This window comes from Phocoena phocoena, chromosome 1, assembly GCF_963924675.1.
Source record: "Phocoena phocoena chromosome 1, mPhoPho1.1, whole genome shotgun sequence".
NCBI lineage: Eukaryota > Metazoa > Chordata > Mammalia > Artiodactyla > Phocoenidae > Phocoena > Phocoena phocoena.
Window position 1 is genome coordinate 522,705 of NC_089219.1, and position 24,253 is coordinate 546,957.

At 63.5% G+C, this 24,253-nt stretch overlaps 3 protein-coding genes across 3 annotated transcripts; 2 read left to right on the plus strand and 1 right to left on the minus strand.

The window, feature by feature from the left end:
• Positions 1–682: 682 nt before the first annotated feature.
• On the minus strand, positions 683–2,668 carry ANKRD65 (ankyrin repeat domain 65). The gene is made up of 3 exons (XM_065892279.1): positions 2,424–2,668; positions 1,705–2,239; positions 683–1,327 (listed from the first exon to the last, which is right to left on the minus strand). Exons 1-3 carry the CDS (start codon positions 2,666–2,668, stop codon positions 683–685), a joined length of 1,425 nt encoding a protein of 474 aa, XP_065748351.1.
• A 3,417-nt stretch (positions 2,669–6,085) lies between these two features.
• On the plus strand, positions 6,086–7,602 carry TMEM88B (transmembrane protein 88B). The gene is made up of 2 exons (XM_065897973.1): positions 6,086–6,361; positions 7,390–7,602. The coding sequence occupies exons 1-2, from the start codon at positions 6,086–6,088 to the stop codon at positions 7,600–7,602; spliced, it is 489 nt and encodes a 162-aa protein (XP_065754045.1).
• A 6,890-nt stretch (positions 7,603–14,492) lies between these two features.
• On the plus strand, positions 14,493–19,748 carry VWA1 (von Willebrand factor A domain containing 1). Its single transcript, XM_065891472.1, has 4 exons — positions 14,493–14,623; positions 15,750–16,307; positions 17,968–18,246; positions 18,355–19,748. The coding sequence occupies exons 1-4, from the start codon at positions 14,557–14,559 to the stop codon at positions 18,690–18,692; spliced, it is 1,242 nt and encodes a 413-aa protein (XP_065747544.1). The 5' UTR covers positions 14,493–14,556; the 3' UTR covers positions 18,693–19,748.
• The last annotated feature ends 4,505 nt before the right edge of the window (positions 19,749–24,253 follow it).

Below are 24,253 nucleotides of genomic sequence, written 5' to 3' on the forward strand. Positions count from 1 at the left end.
AGTAATTGTGGCTTGCAGGCTCTAGAGCGCAGGCTCAGTAGTTGTGGCACACGAGCTTAGTTGCTCCGCGGCATGTGGGATCTTCCCGGACCAGGGCTCAAAGCTGTGTCCCCTGCATCGGCAGGCGGATTCCTAACCACTGCACCACGAGGGAAGCTCCTGAAAGCAGATTTTTATGCCTTACATTTCCTGAGGGGAGGGCACACCACGCCCCACAGGGACACAGGCAGAAACAGCAGTGTCGATCGGGTGGTAAGAGCAGGGGCCCGGGGAAGGCTCAGGCCTTTATTGGGGTTCCCACAGGAAAGGCAGGGCAGGGCAGGGAAACAGCTTCTGATTGGTTTGTTTGATAATCCAGTGGGCCTTGGTGCACAGAGGCAGGCCTGGCCCTGGGTGACTTCGGGCAGGGGGATGTCAGCTGGGCACGTGAGAGAAGGCAGCCGTTCAGGGCATGGGTCGGGACAGCAGGGGAGAGGAGGACAACTGGCCCTGTCATTAGTGAGTGGGTGCCAAGAGACAAATACCGAATCTAAGGAAACACAGTAAGAGTGCCGGTGTGCCCGGGGGGAGCACCGAGGCTGACACCCCGATGGGGGACGCACAAACAGGAACCCATTGGGTTTTGGTCAGTTCTGTGGCCACGACTCAGTCTCTCCGCCAAAGAGCGTGCACAGGGCTGAAGCTACAGGGCTGACGTGGCCCTGGGAGTCTGGAATAGTTCCAGGTCAGCCACACGCTTCTTGCTCGGGCTCCAGCCACTGCTCCCTTCTTCTCCAGGAACCTCTGGGGTGTTCTCCCGTGCACCCTGGCAGGCAGCCTCAGACCAGCAGAGAGGAGCCTGCACGCCCTGAAGGCCGTGGGAGCTTGCAGCCTCTGGTCCTGCTCTGGCCCTGCAGCCCTGGGGCCCATGGGGCACCTCCTGCTCTCCACGGCAGGCTGTGGAGACGGCAGGCCCCAGATCCTGGGCCACCTCCCCCCACTGTGTCCTCTGGGTGGGGCTGGCCCCCCGGCTCAGCAAAAGCTCTGCGGTGGAGCCATGGCCGCGCTCCACGGCAAGATGCAGGGGGGTCACGTGGAGCCAGCCAGCAGCGTCGACCTTCGCGCCCCTGGCCAGGAGGTGGCCGGCGACCTCCATGTGGCCTCCCCGGGCAGCGTGGTGCAGGGGGGTGAGGCCCAACATGTCCCGAGCGTCCACGTCTGCTCCCCAGGCGGCCAGCAGTTGGACGGCGAGCAGATGTCCACCGGCAGCAGCCCTGTGGAGTGCAGAGCGGCCGTGCCTGTCCTTGAGGCTTGAGTCGGCCCCATGCTCAAGTAGCACCTCCATGTCCTATAAGAGAAGGGGGCAGGGGCAGGGCTGGCCTGGGTGGTCCACACAGTGCTCAGCTGCCCTCAGCGCCCCCTTTCTCCACACTGCTTCCTTATTTGGTGCCGCCTATGGCACCTGCTGGGTCTCTACTTGGAGACCGCACTTGCCCCCTAATGGTCTTGAGCCGCCTGTAGCCCCTCTGCACCGCCCGGGGCCCGGCTGGACTCAGGCCCATGGCCAGTGCCCAATAAATATTTGGTGCTGCCGGCCCAGCGCCGTCCCTGGGCTTCCAAGAGCTGGTTACCAAGGGGAGTGACGGCAGGGCGGCACTCAGGGCCCTGGTGTCTGGCCCCTCCCCACCACCCGCACGATCACGCGGGGCCCGGGCCGAGACGTACCTGCCGGCGGCCCAGGTCGGCAGCGACACCCAGCGCCGTGGCCCCCGTGCCGTCCCGGGCGTCCACCCGCGCCCCGTGCGTCAGGAGGAGGCGCAGCGCTGCCGACTGCCCGGCCGCGGCCGCCACGAGCAGGGCGCCGTCCAGGCCCGCGCCACCACCCGCCGCCAGCAGCTCGAGCACCGGCAGCCGGCCGCCCGCGGCCGCCCAGTGTGTTGCCATCCAGCCGTGTGCGTCCGCCGCCGCGGGGCCCGGGCCCGGTGCGTCCAGCAGGCGCCTGGCCAGCAACGTGCGGCCCAGCGCGGCGGCCCAGTGCAGTGGCGTGAGGCCGGCCCCACAGCGCACGTTCGCTGACGCCCCGCGCTGTAGGAGCAGCTCGGCCGCCCGCGAGGGCCCGTGCCAGGCGGCCTCGTGCAGCGGCGTGCGCCCCGCGCGGTCTGCAGCTACGGCCCGGGCCCCGCGCTGCAGCAGGAGACGCACCAGCGGCACGTGGCCACGCAGCACGGCCAGATGCAGCGGGGTCCTGCCCGCGCGGTCCCTACGGGGCGGGGAGGGCGGCACGGGCGAGGGCGGGGCACGGGGAAGAGACCTGCTACCTTTGCCCAGGAGGGAACCCTCTCCACCCCGCAAGGGACCAATGCCTCCATCTCCCACTGAAGGGACACAAGCCACCATCCCTACCCCCACCCCCGTGGAGTACCCGGTCCTACCCCTGGGCTCACCTCTCCTCCACACTGGCCCCTTGCCGCAGTAGCTGAGTCACCAGGCCCACGTGACCCTTCCATACGGCCTGCAGCAGGCGCCCCCAGGCCTGTGGGGCGCTGGGCCCCTCTGTCCCAGCTCCTGGGGCCTCCTCGGAGCCCAGCTCCAACCACCGTAGTTCCTGCTCTGCCCCTGCCTCTGTCAGGTCCTGCTCCCGGGGCTCAGAGACCCTAGAGTCCATCTGGAAAGAACAGGAATCCAGCATGGATGCTGGAGGCCCAGGCCAGACCCAGCCCACTGTCCCCAGGCCGACATGAACCCCTTATCTCCCCAGGGGAACCTGGCTACCACTTAGCCTTCAGACGGCCTTGGCTCTCAGCTACCCCCAAAGCGAGCCCACCCAGGGGCTCTGTCCTCCGTCTGGGGGTCCTCTACATGCCGTCCCGGTCCAGCCACAGCCTGGTGGCCCTTTCATGAAACTCCCCCTGAAGGCACAGCGGTGGGGTATCTGCTCCCAGAAGGTGGAAGGCTGGAGCTGCAGTTGTGCGGTGGCGGTGGGGCCTCCCGGGGGCCGGGCTAAGGGCCAGTTCTCCACCTGTTTACCCAGCAACTTAAGGGGGAGGCCCTGCCTGCGGGCCACAGCCCCTGTCCCAGCAGCCGTCAGCCCCTGCCAACTGCCAGGGCCTCTGGCTTGTCCTCCCTCCCGGGAGACAAAGACCAGGCAGGCAGGAACTTGCCCGTGGACCACAGCTCCTCGAGGAGCACAGCCTTTGATGTGCCACGACTCGTCCCCAGGAGACACCCACACACCTTCCCCCGGGTCCCCCGCTCAAGCCCTGCCCACCAGCCCCACTCCTGTCTCTGCTGGCTAAGACCAGGCTGGGGTGGTGGGCAGGGTGAGGTGGGACCCTTCCCCCCACCCAGATGCCGCATGAGGACAGAAGATTCTCCAGGGACACCAGGCAGGCAACCTGGACCAAGGGGTGGGATAGGAAGCCCCCCTGAGAGGAGACTGAGGCAGGTCTCCAGGGGCTGTAGAGGGGCAGAGCCCCAGGCAGTTGAAGGAGGGAGCCAGGCAGAGGGAGGACTGATCGGAGACGGGCTACATCTGGACGGTGGACGTGGTGCTGCAGGAAGCCCTCAGTAAGGCCTCCAGGTTGGTCACCGTGGCTCTGGGGCCCTGGGGCGGGGTGGGCCGGGGTGGGTGGCAGGCCCTGAAGGTGCCTTCCCATCCCCCAATCCCTGGGTGAGGCCACCCGTCCAGAGCCCAGACGGGAGAAGGACATGGGGCGGCCTCTGCAGCCTTGTCCCTCCAGCGCCTCTCATGACGGCTCACCAAGAGGCAGCACGGCTTTGGGGTGGTGGCTCCCACCCCAGCCCCTCCCCAGCTTCCGGAGACGGACGAGGTGTCCTCAGGGCCCTGCCCTCCAGAGAGGCAGCCCTTCCAGGTGCCGGATCCAAAGGGTGGGTCTCCAGGCAAGGAGCTGAGAGGCCCCGTCCCACTCCCCAGCCACACGGGTCCCACCCCGTACGCCACGGTCACTCCTCCTCTAGAATGAGAGCTTCGTGAGAGCACGTCGCACAGGCTGGCAGATTCGTCCCGTAAGGAGCAAGGTGTTCTGGGTGGATGCAGACAGTCTACTGGTTAAGCAGCCGGCAAAGGCCAGAAAAGCAAGGGTGTCAGGCCTCTGCACTCTGTCCCCACGGGATGACCCAGAAGACGCTGAAGGGAGCAGGGCCAGATGACAGGGGCACGAGGACACGGGGTGGGAGGGGCACCCCGTTGCTGAGGAGCAGCCTCTGTGCTGCAGCCGCGCCCTGGGGGCCCCGTGCACCGTCCTGTACCTCAGAGGCACGGAAGCTAGAAACTGCCTCCTGGTGGCCTCCCCACAGGCAGAAGGCAGTGAGAGTGGGCCGTGGGGCCTGTCCCCCCGCTTCTGCCATGGCCTGGGCACTGCAGCTTGCTCAGTGACCTGCAAAGAGCTGTCCCGCTACAGGCAGAGGCCTCTGTTGGCCTCCCTCCGCTTTGAATCCACAGGCATCCATCGTGCCTGGCGCACAGCGGGAGCTCAGCGGAGTACTTGTTGAGTGAGTGAATGAATGAGTGGAAGACCTGGGGGAGAGGGTGGGGCTTAGAAAGGAGATGAGTCCACTACACTTGCTGTCTGAACTCTCTTTTTTACCGCAACTTCACTATCAGAATAAATAAACAGCTACCGTGAAATCTTCACACGCGTGTGCCAGTGCAAGCAGTTCAGTTGCACACGTGCTGGGCAGCAGGGCTTGGCGTGCATTGCAGGGGGCCTCAGCAGCTGTCCCGGCCGGCGTGTCTCCAACCGCGTCCCTTGAACAAGCTGTGCATGTCGCTGTCATCGTCCCGCATCCCTACGTGTCTGAGGGGTGCTGGTGAGCTTGAGAGGCCTGGGAAACGTTAGAAGAAAAGTCGGAAGGGATGAGGCGGACTGTAGGGGGAGGGAAAGAGAAACATTCACATCTGGTGCCACCCGGCCTCCTTCATCCAGCTCCCAGACAACCCACTCAGTGGTTTAAGTGTCAGCTAGTAATGTCAGTGGTGTTTATTTATTTGTTATTATTTTTCAAATAATTTTATTTATTGATTTATTTTGGCTGCGCCGGTTCTCAGTTGCAGCATGTGGGATCTTTAGTTGAGGCATGCAGGCTTCTTAGTTGCAGCATGTGAACTCTTAGTTGTGGCATGCACGCAGGAGCTAGTTCCCTGACCAGGGATCAAAACCAGGCCCCCTGCATTGGGAGCACAGAGGCTTACCCACTGGACCACCAGGGAAGTCCCTGTAATTGGTGTTTAAAACACTGTATGTCGTGCACGGAAACCCCGGGAGGCTGTTAGATGCTAAGAGTATTTTGGTAATATTTGGAGAAATTAGTTGGGGTTTTCGGAGGGGCTGGGAATGCCTCCTCCCCGCTTACTTGAAATCACAGAATACACGCTCCCCCCGTTTTCAGGATGGGTTGGATTCTGACACCAAGGATACCTGTAATGGCAGCTGCCATTATCGAGCACCTACTGTGTGCTGAGTTCCACATTAAGCATTTCACATACGTTACCCATGTGCCCTCTCAACAGCCCTGCAGTGTGGGCACCCAGCATCTTCTGGGGCTGTTCTGATGCTGATAGGGGCCAGGTTTGGGGATGAGGGAACCAGAGGGGGCGAGGTCAGATGTTGACCTTCCCGTGGCAGCTACGGATGGGGCAGTTGCCAGAGTTGAGACTGATGAAATGAAACCATTGTGTGCAGGGTCTGGAAGTGGGGAGAGGGCGGGACCTGGGGTGAGGACAGCCCAGTGCTGAGCTCTCAGGACAGCTGTGCAGGGCTCCGACCAGAGCACGCAGGGGCTGGCGGGGGAGACTGGGCAGGGCTGGAGCTGTAGTAACCTGGCAGAGAGAGGGTCAGCCTGGCAGCGAGGACCTGAGGCTCAGGTGTGACCCTGGAGACTGATGGTCAGGGCTGGACCTAACTGGACCAGGGCCCTGCCCTCCAGCTGAGTCCACTATCTGGTTGCTGGGGTCTGGGTGGAGGTCTGACCTGGCAACCTGGGGTTAAAAGGTTGCTAATCCGACCTGGGCGGGGGGCGGAGGATGGGCATCAGTCCAGCCACGTGACCACCACTGTGAGCCCACCAGGCCCACTGCCAAGAGAGCATGAGTGAGCAGGAGAGGGAGACAGAGGAGGATGAGGGAGGAGGTGCTTCAGACACAGCACCCATGCTGCCCCGAAGGCTTCCTGACCGCCAGGCCTCAGACCTGATGTCCCCAGGGTGGGCAGGCCTGGCTGCCCAAGGCCTGGGGGTCCTGCTGCTGCTGGGTCGGGCCCTGGCTGGGCTCGTGCTCCATCTGCTGCTGCCCGCAGCCGTGTTCCTGCTGCTGCTGCTGCCCGCAGCCACCACTGTGTACCTGGGATTCCTGTGCCACTCGAGGGTGAGCTGAGCCGTCCACGGGCGCGGGGCTGAGGGACTGTCTGGGGTCCTCGGGGAGTGCAGGTCCCTGGAGGCACGTGTGCCCCTCCCTGAAGAGCTCCTTCTCCTGCCAAGCCCCCCTCCCCCCGCCACTGGCCACATCAAAAGAAGGGCTTTTGTTTGCCACCCAAGGGGAAGGCTCTCTCCCCTCCCCTGAGGCCTCTCAGCCTTGTACCAGGAGCTGCCAGGGCCTGGACAGCTGGGCAGGGTGGGAAGAGGAGAAGGGTTCCAGGAAGAGAAGATAAAGATATTGTCAGATTTAACCAGTCCACAGTCCCCATCCTCCCAGCCTCCCCCAACACACAGCCCCCCTGAAGACCCCTCCTCCCCTGGGATGGGTTTCCCCACGTATGGAAGGGGTTATGGCTTGGTCTGGGATAGGGAGGGTATAGGCAGATGGGCCCCTTTCTGCCCATCTGGGGAAGGGGGGGCCGGGGGAAGAGGGCCGAACGCTGGGCCGCAGTAGACAAGGTGGCGCCAGCTGGCAACACCCCAGGGTAGGGCCTCAGGGTCAGATGCCAACTTAGGAAAGGGCCATGGGAGAGCAGAGAGAGCTATTATCTGAGCCTCCCCTCAAGGGGCTCCTACTCGGGCCATTTACCGCCTGGGTCTCCATCTCCCATCCTCGGCTGAGAAATGCCTGCCTCACAGCCAGCCCCAGCGCCCCCCCCCCCCCCACACCCCCGACGCCGGCTCTGCCAGACCTCAGGCCCCGCTGTCTCCTCTTCCGGCCCCGCCCCGGTCCCCCTGCTCTCAGGCCCCGCCCCAATCCCTCTGCCCCCCCAGGCCCCGCCCCGGAATTGAGGCCCCGCCCTCTCCCGGTCCTTTTGTAACCAGGCCCCGCCCCGGTCCAGCTGCACCGGCTCCGCCCCGCCCCCGGCCAACTCACAGCCGAAGCCGGGCTTAGCTCCCGCCCCGTCCATCTGCTGCCAGGCCCCGTCTCGGAACTGAGGCCCTACCGCCCCGCCTGACCGTCCGCCCCGCCCTCAGGTCCACCCGGCGCCCCGCCCTGCGTGCCGCGCGCTGCTGTCCGACCGCGGCTCCGCGGCGCTCATCGTGTTGGGATTCCTCTCGCTGCCTCCGCTGCTGGTGCTCGCCTGGGCCGCCCGCTCCCGCCTGGCCCGACGCCTCCGCTCGCTGCTGCCACCCCCGACCTGGAGTCCCGGACCCTGCCGCCACCCCGACGGGGAGGAGCAGCTCTAAGCCTGGGTGTGACCCCAGAGGCCTCTCCAAATCCCGGAGGCCCCCGAACTCCCCCCGTGTCCCCCATCGGTGGCTCCAGGCTGGTGAGCTCAGGGTCTGCGTCCAGGTCCCGGCCGGGAAATCCCGTGCGTGCCGCGCGGCCCCGTGCGCAGTGCTCCGAGGGGCCGCGAGGTGGCACCGGACTCCCCCGGACCGGGACGGCCCTTCCCCACCGTTACCGGCTTCCGCAGTCCCCGCAGCCGCCGAGGGGCTGGGACGCCCCCAGAGAACAGGGAGATGGCTCTCGGAGAAGGGGCGCGTGGCCAGGCTCGGAGAGAGGCGGCCTTCCTGGCTTCTGCCACTGTGGCTGTCCTGGGCTCCTGTGCCCCGACAACGGGCAGTCCCTGCGGGCCCCCTGTCTGGTCCGGCAGCGGCCTCCAGCGAGTGCCAGAGGTGGGGAGACTTCCACGCTCCACGGTTCCAGAACTTCTGCGGCCAGAGCACTAGGGCATGCAGGGCTCAGCCCGAGACCGGGGTCAGCGTTTAGAGTGAGGGCTCTGTCTGTTCTCTCTGGATAATTTTAAGATCTTTTCCGTCTTTTGCTTTCTGTGCTTTTAAGCATGTTTGTGGTTGTGGCTATGTTCTTATTTATCCTCTTGGTACACACGGTGTGTCCCGTTTCTACAGATTCACATCTTTTGGCAGTTCTGGAGAATTCTCAACCATTATTTCTTCAATTCTGTCTCATTCATTCTACACATTCTTTCCTGGGAAACACCTATTATGTGAATGCTTCCCACTGTGCTTTCACCACTCGTGTCAGTTCAACTCTCTTCTGTGTTTTCCATCTCCTTGTCTCCCAGTGCTGCGTTCTGGGCAGTTTCCTCATCTCCCTCTTTGAGTTCACTAAGCACTAGCTGAGTCTAATCTGCTGATTATCACATCCATTTAACTTAAATTATGATGTCGCCCTATCTAAAAGTTATACTACTCACTTCTTATTCAAATCTGATGATTTTGATGATCTCTTGGTGCATATGCTCGTGATTTGGGTTCCAGCTTCGACTTCTGGAACATTTCACACGTAGTTGTTTCTTTTAATTATTTATTTTTTGGCAGTGCCCTGCGGCATGCGACATCTTAGCTCCCCAACCAGGGATCAAACCCTCACCCCCTGCACTGGGAGCGTGGAGTCTTAACCGCTGGACCGCCAGGGAAGCCGCACACATAGTTATTTTACAGACTGTGCCTAACAACTGCACTCCCTTTGCCTTTGGGGGCCTAAATCTGTTATTTGTTGCTTCTGCTGACTCAGTAACAGCATGTCGTTTCTTTGAACGTTTGTACTTGTTAAGCATCAGCCCCCACCTGTGAACATTCTGAGGCCACGTCCCTCCACAGAGGATGCCCTTGTGAGCCGTGACCAACCTGGGCCCCCGTTAGGGTCCTGGTTAGTACCCCGCTGTGCAGGGCACCCCCACTGTGGCCCTGATGCACTGTGGCTCCATCCCTGTGTTCAGGGGATTCTCTGCTTTCCCATTTGTTTCCGTTCATCATCCTGGGTTTCTGTTCCCTATTCTTCTGTTTATTTATGCACTTCTTTCTAGCGTTTCCTGAGGGGAGGGGGCTTGGAAGATATCTACTGCCTTGTAAGCCCAGCAGTGTATTAAAAATGTGTTTGTTGTGGGCTTCCCTGGTGGCGCAGTGGTTGAGAGTCTGCCTGCCGATGCAGGGGACACGGGTTCGTGCCCCGGTCCGGGAAGATCCCACATGCCGTGGAGTGGCTGGGCCCCTGAGCCATGGCCATTGAGCCTGCGCGTCCGGAGCCTGTGCTCCGCAACGGGAGAGGCCACAACAGTGAGAGGCCCGCGTACCGCAAAAAAAAAAAAAAAAAAAAAAAAATGTTTGTTGTAATTCGTCCCGAATCTAGTAATAGGTGGAAGGCCTTGGAAAGGATCTAGCACACCATGTGGCCACCAGGGCTCCACCTGTGACCAGGAGGTCAGGGCCCAGATGTGCCCAAGGATCAGCGCTCAGGGCTCACTCGTGGCTTGAACAGGGCCTGAAGCGGGGCTGATTCAGGTCCAGCAGGAGTCCTTGGGGTTCTCCTATTGTCTGTGGCCGGTCAGATGGGAGCCCGGCTGGCTGCCCCGTGCCCGAGGAGAGCTTCCCCGGTCCGAAGCCGCCTTCCTTCCCCTCCCGCCTAGGGCTGGGCAGGCTCTGGCCAGGCGTCAGAGGACTGTCCTGAGGATCCGCCTGGCCCTGGAGTCATCAAAACAGCAGCTGGGCCTGGTGGGGGTGGGGAGGCCACCATGGGGAGCCCAGCTGCTGAGCCCACTGGCTCCTAGGGTGTGTGCCGGCTTCCCAGGCCTGCCCAAGCCCCGCGTGGCCTCCAGCTGGCCCCAGGGACAGTCTGCCCCAGCTCCAGCTCTTCCCACCCACTCACAAAAGGAATACTTGTGGGAGGCTGTGGAAGGTTGACAGAGGAGCCTAGGGGTCTGCTTTAGGGGGCCAGCCATCAGGGAGGACGGTAAAGTGGAGGGTCAGACGGTACTGGGTGGGTCAGAGGTGACCTCCACTTTGGGCAAAAAATTCTCTTTCTGCAAGTACCCAGGCCCCTGCCCCGAAAGAGCGTGCCTGGCCATGGGGGTGCACGTGCACGCGCGTGCCTGTGCGTGTGTGCGCGCGTGTGCATCGTGTGTGGGTGTACATGTGTGTGCATGTGAGGGCGTGCCTGCATCGCCTCTGTCTGACGGCCCTCACACCCCTGGGGGGGGCACTGTCCAGACCCCACAGGTGTAGAGTCTGGGCTTCGCAAGGTTCCCTGATCTGCCCAAGGCCACTTATTGATTCACAAAGCATTTCCTAGCAGCCCAGGTGTCTGCAGGCACACTCTGAGTGGTGAGCAGCTAGGCAGGGCTAGGAGAGCTGGCCCGTTCTGTCCCCATGGTCTGTACCCCAGGTGTGAGCCCGGCCCCACCCAGGCATGTGGGCCAGGCAAGGGGTGCTGGGCAGAAACTGAGCTGTGCTGGGTGGGCTGGGGAGGAACAGGCAGAGCCAGCCCTGTGCTGACTCTGGGGACTGAGGCCCCTCCCCTTGCCCCATGGTCCCACGCTCACCCCGGGGACTCCCCCCAACCAAGGTGCTGACACAGTTCTGTCCCTCCCTGCTCTCCCTTTCCCTATGTAAGCCTGCCTGAACCCTGCTTGGGGCTAGGACAGGGTATGAGGGTCACCTCCCTGTTACAGAAGGTTCCAGCACAGGGAACCCAAACTAGGGAGGGGTCCCCCCTCGGGAAGGGCACCACTGTTCAGTACCCTGCACAGGCTGAAAACCAGGAGCACCTGCTGCCTGCCTGTCTTTCTGCCTCCCAGCTGTGCCCTTGGGCCTCTACTTCTTCGAGGCCTGGCATCAGTCCCCATCCTGCCCCTAGGCCCTCGCCTCCCCCATGAAGCCTGCCCCTGCCCTTTATGCCTCCCAGGCATCCTTGCTGCCCTCACATACACTGGCAGGCCCCCACCCCAGGGCTCTGGTACTTCCTCTAGCTCCTGCCCCGTGGTCTGACATGACCCCACCCTCCAAGGGGAAGATGAGTAGACATGCATCTTTGCAAACTCGCCGCTGCCCATCCTCGTTGTTCTAGCCCGGCAGGGCTGGGAGGACAGGGGCTCTGCCCAGTGCCTGCACATCCCCAGTGCAGAGCCTGTCGTGTGGCTGGGCCCAGCACACAGATAACTGATGAATGCAGATGGGGTGGCACCCACCCCCGTACCCAGGCTGCCCACCCCATCAGCTGTCTTCCCTGCCACCCTGGGTGTTGTTGGCTGAAGGACTGGGCAGGGGTCGTCTCTGGGGCCGGAAGGGGCAGGCCCGGGCCCCTAGGGAACGAGACAATGGGACCACCAGACCCCCAGGACTGGCCCTCAGGCCCTGGCACGTCCCTGACCACAAACAGGCAAGTTGAGCCTAGAAGAATGTGTGGGTGGGTGTCGGCCGGGGCCTCTGGGCCCTGCCACTCTCGGCCACCCCTTCCCTCTGCTCCTGTGACTGTTGCGTGCAGTCAGGGGGCCTCGGGCTCGCCCACGCTACCCTCCAGGCCCACAGCAGCCGACCCCCACTTCTGGTTTCTGTGTTCCCAGCTGTGTGTGTGTGGGTGCCTGTGTAAGATACAACTGACGCGAAAACCAGCATCATAGGCATCTCTGCGGGGCAGGGCGGGGCCGAGCCACTCTGCCTCTCGGACTCTCAGCTGGGGTCAGGGGTGGGGTCAGAGGCCCCGGGAGCTGCCCTTTTCCCAGGGGTCAACATGACCACAGTGAGCTGGGGACAAAAGGCCCTTCTTCTCTGCAGAGGCCTGGACGGTGTGGAGGAGGGCGCGTTCCTGCAGACCGGCGGGGAGCAGGGGCGGTGCCTTGGAGAGCAGACGTTGTCCCTGGGTTTTGTGGAGCCCTGTCCACCTGCCTGTGAACCGACAGGCAGGGTGCGCCAGCTCTGGGAAGTGATGCTTGGGGACTCCCGGACTGGGCCAAGGCCACAGGCTGCTCCCTCCTCCTGGTCCCCAGAACACAGGGCCAGGCAGGGGCTGGCCCCGGGGGAGGGAGGGGGCTGGGGCCAGAGCCGGATGTGTCCAGGACGCCTCCGTCCTTCTCTGCTCCCCCTGCCCCCAGGCCTGTCTTGCTTCAGAAAGGATGTTTCCCGGCCATTATATTTGTGCTTCCTCTGGCGTCTGTCTCAAGCCCAGCCCTGGCCCTGACCACTACACCCCTGGCTGACTCCTGTGTTCTCTGGGGACCCTCCATCTGCCCATGTCTCACCTCGGGGGGGGGTGGTGAGGATACTCACCGTGATGCTGGCAGCAGGGGGTGGTGTGGCCGGCTGAGCCACAGAGCAGATCAGGGGACTGAGGGGGGCAGAGCTGACCCGGTGGGGGTGGGGTGGTCTCAGTTTGCGGGGGTCAGGCCAGAGCTCAGCACGAGCATCAGGTGGCCAAGGCAGGTGGCCGAGCTCGGCCAAGGCTAGGGAGAGGCCCTGGCTGACCACTCCCAAGGCCAGGCCCCCGTCCCTTCTCCCTCTGACAGAGAGGCTGGAGGGAGGAGGACGCCTGCTTCCTCGAGTGCTTGAGTCATGGCCAAGAAGAGTGGCTCAGTTTTTCCAGAAGGCCCCGTCAGCCCAGCAGCACAGCCGAGGTGTGACAGTGGGCCCACCGCTGGGCAGGAGTGGGGACCCACAGGGCAGATCCGGTGCTGCCCGCTCCCTGCTGGTGGGCGCCCATCAAGCTAGAACAGGAGCCAGGCCAGCCAGCCAGTGTGGGCCGTCTGCACCTGGGTCAGCTCCCCGCGGGGCCCCCGGCTCTCCTCCAGCTGCCTCCGCTCACAGCCCCACCTCCGCAGCAGCCCTGCTCAGCCTCCGGTGCCGGAGGGCTGGGGGCCAGGCACGGTCCCTCTGGGCGGTACACCCTGAACTTTGGGGGTTCGAGCCCATTGTCGCCCCCCCGGGGCCCAGGCGGAAGCACCAGGCAGTTTCTGGTCCCAGCCGAGGCCTGAGGTCTGTGGAGCTGAGCCAGCCCCAGCACTGCCAAGATTCCCGGCGGGGGGTGGGGGTGGGGGGGTGGGGTGGGACGGCGGGGACACAGTTCTGGCTTGTTCCTGCCCCAGCTCCTCAGGCTCAGCTGAGCTGCTTCCTTTTTTAGGCAAAGTCAGAGCTCCAGTCTGTCTCCCAGCCTGGCGTCTCACCTGCCAGAGGGAGGAAGGAAAACCATTGAGTCCCATCCGTCCTCCCTGCTGGGCATCCTCCTGGGGAGGGAGGAAAGGGAGGGGACATCCTGGCAGAGATGGCCCTGCCTCCTCCCCGTGGGGGACCTGTGCCCCCCACCCAGCTGCACAGAGAGGAGTGGGAGAGGGCGGCGGTGACCCCACAGGAAGGCATCTTAGGAGGGAGGGGGGCAGGGCTCTCTTGGACCTCACTCCTGCCCACGGGACACTGCCCCATCTCACCTAAGGGCAAGGAATCTGCCCTGGGGGCACTGAGTGTCCCTCAGGATGTCCCCTGCAGCCAACCACCTCTGCTCTGGTCTAGCCAGGATCCCAGATGCGCGGCTCCTGGTCACAGTGGAGGGTTTCCCCAGTGGGCTGCCTGGGGGGTTCTGTCCTCAGTCCTGGAGTTTGGCCTCAGCCCTGGGCCCCTCACTGGGCAGGGCCTATGGGGACAGCGGTATGCCCAGCACGATCACACTGGACAGGCCTGAACCAGCCATCCTCGGCTCCTATGCCTCTTCCTCTAAGAAGCCAGGTGAGGTGCCCCCCGGAAGCTCCCCTTGAAGGTCTCAGGCTTCTTTCCTCTCCCGACGCCCTGTCTCCTTTCTGAGTTCCACCCTCCTAATCTCTGTTGGTCATTCCTTGGAGGAACATGTCACAGCTCCCATACACCTGCCCCTCCCCAGTCTCTGTGGCCTGGGACTTGTTGGGGGGACGTTGTTTTTGGTGTCACCCACACACTCTCATACCCCCTGGGGCTCTCTTGGGCTTGGCTTCAGGGACTCCCAACACTGCGGAGCCAAGGGCAGCGGGCCTAGGGATGACCCAGCTTGGTGGCTCCCTGCTCGGCTCCTGGCTGGGGGCAGGGGGCAGGGGGTAGGGGACAGGGCTGACTCCAAGGCCTTACAGCCGGAAAGGGAGACCTCAGTGTCTGTGTGTGCATGCCACCCGCGTGTGCCTCGGCGGCATCCCGGTGAGAGCCGCGTGTCGCCGCACGTTTGGGCCCTTTGTGCGCGCGCCTCCCCGGAGCCGGCGCTCCTCCGCACGCGGGGTAGCGCGAGCGCCAGGGCGGGACCTCGGGGCGGGGCCGCGGTGGGCGGGGGCTCCCGGGGGCGGGCTCCGGGGGCGGGGCCCAGGTCCGACCCGCTCGGCCGCGCGCCCCGCAGCTCAGGAGCGAGCGGGCCACGAGCGCAGGCAGAGCGTGGCCGTCCCGTCGCGCGCGATGCTGCCCTGGACGGTGCTCGGCCTGGCCCTGAGCCTGCGGCTGGCGCGGAGCGGCGCGGAGCGTGGTGAGTGCGGCGGGCGGCCAGGCCGGACTCAGGTCCCAGCGCCCCGCCCCCCCCCCCCCCCCCCCCACCGTGTCCGCACCGAGCCACGCTCTCTTTCCGCGGCTGTAGGGCGGGGGCAGCTGGCAGGGGACCACACCCACCTGCGGCGCGGGCCCCGCCGGCAACTCCGCGGGATCTTGGGGCCTGGACGGGGAGGGGGAGGGGCCTGTCAGGGAGGCTTGTCCCTGCCTCAGTTTCCCTTTCCTTGGCGTGATCGTTAATAGAGGGATGGTGAGAGGGTTGGCGTCGCCCCACTGGGTTGGGGGAAACTGAGGCCGCAAGGCCGGGACCAGAACCGAGACACCCCAGGCCGCTGTCTGCTCATGACACACTGGCGAAGGGCCCCGTCTGCCCCCCGGGGTGCCGGGAGGAAGGGGGAGGCCCCGGAGGGACATATAGGGCCCTCGGGCTGCTGCAGCAGGTAACCTGCTTCCTGGGTCCAGGTGGAGCAGAGGATGGGGGCCAGGGGAGGGGTGACATCATCTGTAAGTGGGGTCAGGACTCCAACCGGGACTCCGGGCTGTGGGAGGGGCTGCAGTCAGCGCTCTGTTCCCCCCATGCCTCCACCTCTGCCCCCCCCATGCCTCCACCTCTGTCCCCAGTCTCCCCAGCTGCCTTTGTGCCCCCACCGCACGCCCCACCGGTTGCTTTACCTGGAGGCTGAGCGTTGTAGGCTGCTTCTTGAAAGCTAAGCCTTGGTGGCCCAGACCCATCCACCCACCACTCCTGGGGGCTGGGCCGGGTCCAGCCTGCACACAGAGTCTGCTGAAGACAGGGAGGGTGTGGGGGCTTGGAGGGGTCAGCTCTCCTTTGCAGACGAGACATGAGCCCAGGGGGTGCCCCAGGCATGTGGCCAGGATGCAGAGTTGGAACTGCTGAGAGTATGGACCTCCTCTTGGCTTAGGACCCCTCTCCCCTCTGGGGTGCCACCCCAGGACCTTTGGGGTGTGACTGAGCAGGCTTTCAGGGCTTTCTTGGGTAAGGGCAAATACCAGCTTAGGGAAAGCTCAGGCCCTGGGGGTTCTGACCTGGGTGTGGGGCTGTCTGGGGGCCACCACCTGGGGCTGAACCCTTCCCTCTCCCCCAGGCCCCCCGGCATCTGCCCCCCAGGGGGACCTGCTGTTTCTGTTGGACAGCTCGGCCAGCGTGTCTCATTATGAGTTTTCCCGAGTTCGGGAGTTTTTGGGGCGGCTGGCGGCCCTGCTGCCCCTGGGCCCTGGGGCCCTGCGTGCCAGCCTGGTGCACGTGGGCAGTCGGCCACACACCGAGTTCCCCTTCGGCCAGCACAGCTCAGGCTCGGCCATCCAGGACGCCATACACGCTGCAGCCCAGCGCATGGGTGACACCAACACTGGCCTGGCGCTGGCATATGCCAAGGAGCAGCTGTTTGCCAAGGCGGCGGGGGCCCGGCCGGGGGTGCCCAAGGTGCTGGTGTGGGTGACAGACGGCGGCTCCAGCGACCCCGTGGGGCCCCCCATGCAGGAGCTGAAGGACCTGGGCGTCACCGTCTTCGTCGTCAGCACTGGCCGCGGCAACCTCCTGGAGCTGTCGGCCGCCGCCTCGGCCCCCACTGAGAAGCATCTGCACTTCGTGGATGTGGATGACCTGCACATCATCACCCAGGCGCTGAGGGGCTCCATTCTCGGTAGGTGGGAGGAGGCGGAGCCCGGGGAGCCCCAGCGGGGAACTCAGGAAGAGGGCCAGGTGAGCCTCCAGGAGGACCTCACATGCCTGGAACAGAGGCCAGGGCTGCAGGGACAGGGGTGCACACGCGGCTTCTCCAGGGACACACTCCAGCCGTTCACCCCACGTGCCCCCCAACCTGGGCTGAGGCCGGACAGAGGGGCAGGCTTGAGTAAACACCTCCAGTTGGGGCTCTCTGCTGGAGAGTGGGGGACTTGGTGTGGGCTGAGGAACTCAGGCGCTGCATCTGGTGGAATGTGTCTACCTGGAGAAGAAGCGTAGGAGGTTCCAAGCCTGGAGACTCTGCAGAGGGGCCCACCAAGCCTGGAGGGAGGGGGAGGGCCAGGTCAGGAAGGGCCGAGACTGCCCCCCAAGAGCTAGGGACAAGGGCAGCCGCGGAGGGGTTGGAGTGGGACTGCACTGCAGGCGGTTGTGGGGATTGCTGGAGAGGAGGCCGGGCCTTGGAGGGCCCGCTGCGGGGGCTAGCAGCTCCCCTCCAAGTTTCTTGTGGAACGCCCTGACCCAGCTAAACCTGGCGGGAGAGGGAGCTGGTGTTGAAGGGCCTGGCCACTGGCAAGGTTGGCTGTAGCCACTGAAAAATGCCAACGACCCCAGGGTCCTCCCAAGTCTCCACCTGTGGTTAATCGTCCACCTGAAACCGGAAGGGGTTGAACTGTGGGTTGGAGGGAGGTAGAGTGTCCTTCCGAAGATTTACTCCAGGACACCTGGCCCTGGTGGCCCCTGGGTCAACCACTGTGGCTGAGCCTGGAGGCAACAGCAGGAGAAAGGGCAAGCAGCTACACAGGAAAAACCCAAGGCTGCAGGGCAGTGAGGCAGTAGGGCGGGGGCTCCCGGGAGCGGGGGCAGGGTCTGAGTGTGGGGGATGGGCAAGGACGTGCCAGCCGGGCAGCTGCACGCCCAGCATTAAAGGCAGCATGGGGTCCCGAAGGGCTTAACCCTGTCCAGACACTTATCAGCTTCACCCCCCTGCACCGTCACTCAGACAGCCCTGTGGTGCTCGGCATCAAAGCCCAGGAGTAACACACGTTTGGGGGTCCCACCCTGGAGTGCTCCCAACACACTCTCCTGGGGACTGGACGCCGGCAGCACCCGAAACTCCAGGTCCAGCTGCTCCTGGGGTTGTCACATCTCTCCTGCCCCTCGGGGCATTCTCCAGTGGCTCCCCGTCTCTTGGCTGTACCGTGGGCCCCCTTTTCCTTGACTGTTCAGAGCTGAGCTGACCCCAGACTCTGTGCTGGCCACTCAGGCTGGACTGGGGGCTGGTCCTCTGTTCTCTGACATCATGACATCAGTTTGGATCCTGCCACCTTTGAGGGGCCCTTGTCCAGGCCACTGGACTGGGTGGGAGGCGGCTGCTATACCTCCGCACTGGTTTGAGCTTGGAGCTGAGGCCAGGAGGGAAACTCCTGACCGGGCAAAGTAGGGGACTGGCTGCACTTATGTCCTTCTGCGGATCCTTAGCATCTGGTGGGCGTGGCCGGGGCTGGCCTGGCGCCCCGCGCCCTGCTCCCCGCCTCTGGGTGTCTTCCGGGAGTCAACAGTCAGTGCCCCAGGGTCCGGTGCGAGGAGGCATCTCTGTTCTCTGCCCTGTCACCCCGCAGACGCGATGTGGCCGCATCAGCTCCGTGCCTCCGAGGTTACGTCCAGCGGCTTCCGTCTGGCCTGGCCGCCCCTACTGACCGCCGACTCGGGCTACTACCTGTTGGAGCTGGCGCCCAGCGCCAAGCCGGGAACGGCGCGCCGCCAGCAGCTGCCAGGGAACGCCACGGGCTGGGCCTGGGCCGGCCTGGACCCCGACACGGACTACGACGTGGCGCTGGTGCCGGAGTCCAACGTGCGGCTCCTGAGGCCACAGCACCTGCGGGTGCGCACTCTGCCGGGTGAGGCGGGACGCGGGGCCGGGTGGGCTGGGGGTGCCGGCGCGACCGGGCAGGGCGCGGGGCCGGGTGGCGCGGGCCCCTCCCAGCTCACAGGCACTTCCCCCGCAGAGGAGACCGGGCCGGAGCGCATCGTCATCTCGCACGCCAGGCCGCGCAGCCTGCGCGTGAGCTGGGCCCCGGCGCTGGGCCCGGCCGCCGCGCTCGGCTACCACGTGCAGGTCGGGCCCCTGCGGGGCGGCGCGGCGCAGCTCATGGAGGTGCCCGCGGGCCGGAACAGCACCACGCTGCAGGGCCTGGCGCCGGGCACCGCCTACCTGGTGACCGTGACGGCGGCCTTCCGCTCCGGCCGCGAGAGGGCGCTGTCGGCCAAGGCCTGCACGCCCGACGGCGAGCGCAGCCGCGCCCCGCGCCCCCAGTCGCCGGGCGCTGGGGGCCGGGAGCCGTGAGCAGGCCGCGCCCGCGCACCCGAGGGCGCCCTTCTCCCGAGCTCGGTGGGTCTTGCCCCAGGGGTGGGATGCTGGCCGGCCTTTGGCCCGCGGGACCCCCGCGCAAGAGGGCGCCCTGCTCCGGCGTCGGCCCTCCAGGACGCGGCCTCGCCTGACCCTCCGCGGCAGCTCTGGCAGCGGCGCGTGCCCTCGCGACTCCCTCCCCTGCCCGGCCTAGAGCTTGGGCAGGATTTAGCGGGGAGATGGACAGGGAGTCAGGGTCCCGTTGAGAACGTGAGGCCCGAGATGGCTCTGGGCCCAGGACCACAGGGCGCCGGGGCGGCCGGACCTCACACTTGTATTAAGGGCCACACCCTCTGGTGGCAAAGGCTAGCATTTGTTTGAAGGAGCTTGGTCTCCGTGGCAGCTCCGAGTCTCCTCCAGCCACTCAGGTCCTGGATGGGAAAGGAAGGAGGTGGCTCTGGCCAGGTCCTCAGAGGCTTCCTGGAGGGCGCAGGGTCTGGGAACGGGGAGGGGAAGTGCTGGGAGTTGATCGTGTGGTCAGCATCTGGGTGGCTGGAGGGACAGTCTTCACCGGCATGCTCAGCCGGCTTGGGGGAAGTGCTTGCTGGGAACAGTGGCCCTTCCTGCCTACCCAGGACCCCACTGGGCCCAGCCACAGCCACTGGGACGCAGATGGCCCCTTTTGGGAGGAATGGGACAGGAGCTTGGCGTTTGGGACCCTGGAGACAGGCGAGCTTGTTCTTGCGGGGCCCCACGGCTGGCACTTGCAGGGAGCTTTCCCTGCTTCTGGCTGGAGGACCTCCAGGCAGGGGCAGGGACAAGCAAGATTCCCCTGGGTGCTGCACCCCAGCCATTCTCTGCAGGGCCTTCTGACCCCACCTCCTGTCACTGCTTTTATCCTGGGGCCACCAGGCAAGTCCCAAGGGCAGGCAGTGCTGCGCTCCCTCAGCCCCACCCCGCACCTCCTCCTCCGCCTGCGCTGACTCAGTGCTCACTTTGCCTCTTCCCCACTAACACACCAGACTTTAAAATACAGTAAATCAGATGTAAACTTAGTCCTGCAGTCTCCTGAGAGTGTATTCCTTGTCAAAACACGCCAGCCCCATAAAAGGTTGCAAGTTAAAAAAAACGTCTTGGGTGGAGGACGGATGGTACCCCGGCTGGTGCTGGAGAAGGGGAGGGGGGAGCCTCCCCCTCCCAGTGCTGGGGCTCAGGCCACTGTGCCCCCTGCGGCCGCCCTGTGCATCTCCTCTTCAGAGAGCGCAGGCCCCGTTTCTGAGGGCATTGCTGGGACCTGGGCCTGATCCATCCCTGATGGGCAGAATTCCCCCTGTGGAGGCCTGCATCCCCCACTCCAATCCCCTGGGTGCTCGCGGGTCACAGCCCACTGGGCACCCAGAGAGGCACCCCTTTGACGCTGCACCCCTGAGCCCAGGTTGCAGCGCACCGTGTAGGCGGCAGGAGAAAAAGCAGGAGGTGCTGGCGGGGCGTTTCCTAGTGGCTCAGTCACACACTAAAGACAAGTTGAGCTGTGAGCCCCTGCCCCCCAAACATGCCTCCAACCCCGAGAGAGGGCAGAGCAGCTGGAAGACGCACGCCCCCACCCCCTGGAAGAGGCTCCAGCCTCGCCTCATCTCTGCTGGACGCTGAGGCCCAGAGAGAGGAGCCCCACATCTACCTCCAGGCCAAGGAACGCCCCTCCTGGAAGCCCTTGTCTCGGAAGTGCCGGCCTTGCATCATCCCAGGCAGTTCTTAAAGGTCTTGGAGTCTGGGCCATGTCTGGAAAGAGTCTCCAGGAAACAGCTTTGTCCCGGTCTCCACCCCTCCCCTCTACAGCCCCTGACTCGCAGGCCCTGGCTCCGTGGTCCACTCTGGGTCTGGGACCCAGGCTGAGGCCCGCGGGGACTTACACGTGCCACTTCCTAAGGCAACTACGAGCTTCTGGGAGCACATGAAAGTCAGGAAGGGCCGTGCAAGAGTTCATGATCCACATGGCAGCCCAGGTCCACGCAGCAGGAGTGGGCCAGGCAGGGGAGGATCCTGCTGCTTCTGGGGGACCCCAAAGGGAGGCTCCTCTGGTGATGCTGGGCGGGCACAGTTCTCACACTCACGAAGGTTGCTGCTGCTTCCTAACTTGACGAGGAGAAGCTAAGGATTTCCCCAAGGCTGCATGTCACACTCATCCCGTGTGGGCTCTTCCCTGCAGCCCAGGGCTTGCCTGATGGCAGGAAGCTGCAAGGGCCAGGTAATGGACAAAGGCTGTCTGTGAGAAGGCCAGATGGCTGCTGGGTCTGGATCAGGCTTCTGGAGGTGGGTGTCCAGAAGTGGGTGGTGCAGCCACTGGTAGCTCCCTGGAGCACTAGCTGTTACCATGGCGACAGAAAGAAATGGTGTCGGGCTGCTGTGTGAGACGTGTGTCCTCACAGCCTCCTGCTGTGGTGAGGGGGCAGCTCAGGAAGCTTGAGGCTGACAGTTGTGTGTCTGTGCTTTTCTTCTGGGATGAAAAATTTTCTTCCAACGTCCATTAAAACAAAAATGCCAGTGGAAGTCATAGCTCCCCCTAGAGGTGAGTGTGGTGAGGAGGGGCCCCCGGGAGACCCTCCCCCGCAGGTCCCAGTCCTTGGGTGGGAGGTGGAGAGGGCAGGGTGTGCTTCTGGCTGCCGGCCACCGGCAGGGGCTCCCAGGCCGGAGCCCTTCTTGGGAAGGGAGAGGGCTGAGGTCTCCCAGGCAGGGGCAGGGTGGGGCGGGCGGGAACCCTGTTCACTGACATGTTCTCACCAGGAGCTAAAACTCTTGCCACTCATTGCTTACGTTTCAGAAGTGTCTGGATGCACCCATGCCAATCATATCGTCCTAGCCACAGACACTAAAGCCTCGCAGGAAGGACAGACCCCTGTGCCCACCAGCTGTGTGCACAGGCACAGGGAGAGCAGCGGGCGGCCAGCGGCTTGCCTGAGCCCCTGACCACAGTGTCCACGGGAGCGGAGGCCATGACCACCCGGCTCTGGTGCCGCACGTGGGGTGCACGGCACTTCCTAGGGCAGGGGGTGAGAGCCACGAGTTTCTCAACTTGCTGTGGGCCTGGGGCCCTGGCCAGCTCCCAGTCCCGCTGCTTTGCCAGGGCCAGCCCCTACTGGACGTGAGGGTACTGGAGGCCGGTCCCAAAGGCGCCACTCCCAGCCCCTCCCAGACGACCCCCGGGCTCCATCAGTGCCGCAGGGCTTGAGCGACTTGCTTCCAAGTTCTGTCCAGACTATGCAGCTGACCCTGCTCTTCCCCTGGGAAGGCAGAGGTCCCAGCTCAGCCCTTCAAGGGGCAGGCCAATGCTCACGGCCTGTCTCCTGTCCTCAGTGTGGTGTCCAGGCAGCTGAGTGCCTGTGCTGAGGGTCCCCCCACCTCGCGTGCCTCTGGGGATGGCCTGGCTGTGCTGGCCTTCTGCCGGGTGGGCCTGTCGGTCCAGCTGGTGGGGAGGTGCGGTGCAGCTCCAGGGGGGAGGAGAGAGCTGCCTGCTCGCCAACAGCAAACACAGTGCGGGGAAAATGAGGCCCTGAGGGCTCCGTGCTCCCTCCCCTCTAGCCTCTTCACCCTGGAGCCAGGAGGGGAGGGGCTGCAGGGGCCCTAGGAGAGGGCTTCGGTAGGGTGGGGACCAGCAGCCAGAGGCCCTGCCCTGGGGGTCGGGCCCAGGGGGACCAGGCCGAGCCAGCAGCTTTTCGTTCTGCTGGACTGGGGCGCATGAGCTGGGGCTCCAGAGACTGGAACCAGCAGGTCCTTTTGGAGCCTGAAGAGAGAATGGGAGCGGAAGGGCCCCAGCTGGGTGAGGGAGAGAGATCAGCCCCTGAAGGCCCAACTGTCCTAGGAGAGCAAGACCGAAGAGTGATGCTGGGGGGCTCCAGATTCAAGTGGAAAGGCTTCTGTCCCTGGGAGACACTGGGCAGGTTGGGCAGCTGGCGCTGCAGCCTCAGTGCTGGGAAGTCCTGGGGCCTGATGGAAGGCCCCAGCTCCCCAAGGGTCTGGCCAGATGCAGGGGACTCAGGAACCACACCTGCTGCCCAGGCTCTGGGGGCAGAGTCCTCTGCACTGGGCCTGGGTGGGGCCCACTCTGCTCCTGCTGGCCTGGGCTCTCGGGGGCAGCTGTGTCCCCTCACCCTGGGCTCAAGGTCAGGCTGGAGGCCAAGCTGTCCACCTGCACCTGTAACTTCTGCAGTCTCTCCTCCAGGTCTTCAAAGCTGGAGGACTCCTTCAGAGGAAAAAAACGTCCTGTGGGGAGGGGGGATGTTGGGGGAATCCTGTCAGCAAAACAGTGCAGCATGGGCGGCTGAGAACCCCATGTTTGTCAATTAAACATGAACACGGGGCTTCCCTGGTGGCGCAGTGGTTGAGAGTCCGCCTGCTGATGCAGGGGACGCGGGTTCGTGCCCCGGTCCAGGAAGATCCCACGTGCCATGGAGCAGCTGGGCCCGTGAGCCATGGCCGCTGAGCCTGCGCGTCCGGAGCCTGTGCTCTGAAATGGGAGAGGCCACAACAGTGAGAGGCTCGTGTACCGCAAAAAAAAAAAAAGAACAAAACATGAACACGTCAGGTAGAAAGCATCATCCTAATTCCCTTTTATTAACTTAGTGTCTTTAGGAAAGCGGTGTCTGTCCTGCCTAGTGGCTTCCACCTAAGACTTTAAGGGACAAACACAAGCGGACCATTCTGTGGGCCCATTGGAAACCGGAAAGTGTGAGCAGCAGCGCTGTGACGAGGGAACCCGGAAGGAACCCCTCCATCAAAGGGGGGGCGGTGCAAGCACCTAAATCTTAAGATTTCTGTTTTTTAAGCCAAGTTAAACGAAACTGACTTTTTTGTGAAACTGACTTTAAAATATATTTATTTATTTATTTGACTGCCCTGGGTCTTAGTTGCAGCGCGTGGGGTCTTTTGTTTGTTTTAGTTGCAGCCTGCGGAATCTTTAGTTGCGGCATGCGGGATCTTTATTTTAAAATAATTTTTATTATTATTTTTAATTTTTTGTTATTTTTTAATTGATTGTGGCTGCGCTGGGTCTTCGTTGCAGCATGCGGGCCCTGTGTTGTGGCATGCAGGCTCAGTAGTTGGGGTATGTAGGATCTTAGTTCCCCGACCAAGGATCCAACCCAGGCCCCCTGCATTGGGAGCATGGAGTCTTAACTGCTGGACCATCAGGCAAGTCCCTGAAACTGACTTTTTAAAAGCAGAGCTTTATTTTCAATGATTCCTTGTCATACAAAAGTACACAAGCTTTCCAAATGCTGGCCTGTGGATGGAGCTAGAGAGTTGCCTGTGACCCAGGACCTCACTTCTCTTACCCATTTCTTCTTTATCCAGCAAAGCCAGCCCGTAGTTCTATTGGTTGTATGGTTTGTGGCTGGTCTGTAGAGGCCTTGATGATGGCCAATGAGGGACATCTTTGGTTTTTCTCTTGATTTGGGGAAACGAAACAAACAACAAGCCCCAGACAGAATTATCTTAGAATTTTTTTTTTCCTATTTTTCTTCAGGCTTAAGATTAAGACTGTTTTCAATCTAGTGGAGAAACTC

Coding starts and splice junctions, on each gene's coding strand:
- ANKRD65 (XM_065892279.1), bottom strand. CDS start 2,668: ATGCTGGATTCCTGTTCTTTCCAGATGGACTCTAGGGTCTCTGAGCCC. Junction 2,240..2,423: donor GGGGCCAGTGTGGAGGAGAG/GTGAGCCCAGGG, acceptor CCCGCCCCGTAG/GGACCGCGCGGGCAGGACCC. Junction 1,328..1,704: donor CCGACCTGGGCCGCCGGCAG/GTACGTCTCGGC, acceptor CTTCTCTTATAG/GACATGGAGGTGCTACTTGA.
- TMEM88B (XM_065897973.1), top strand. CDS start 6,086: ATGAGTGAGCAGGAGAGGGAGACAGAGGAGGATGAGGGAGGAGGTGCT. Junction 6,362..7,389: donor GATTCCTGTGCCACTCGAGG/GTGAGCTGAGCC, acceptor CCCCGCCCTCAG/GTCCACCCGGCGCCCCGCCC.
- VWA1 (XM_065891472.1), top strand. CDS start 14,557: ATGCTGCCCTGGACGGTGCTCGGCCTGGCCCTGAGCCTGCGGCTGGCG. Junction 16,308..17,967: donor GCTGAGGGGCTCCATTCTCG/GTAGGTGGGAGG, acceptor GTCACCCCGCAG/ACGCGATGTGGCCGCATCAG. Junction 18,247..18,354: donor GCGGGTGCGCACTCTGCCGG/GTGAGGCGGGAC, acceptor CTTCCCCCGCAG/AGGAGACCGGGCCGGAGCGC.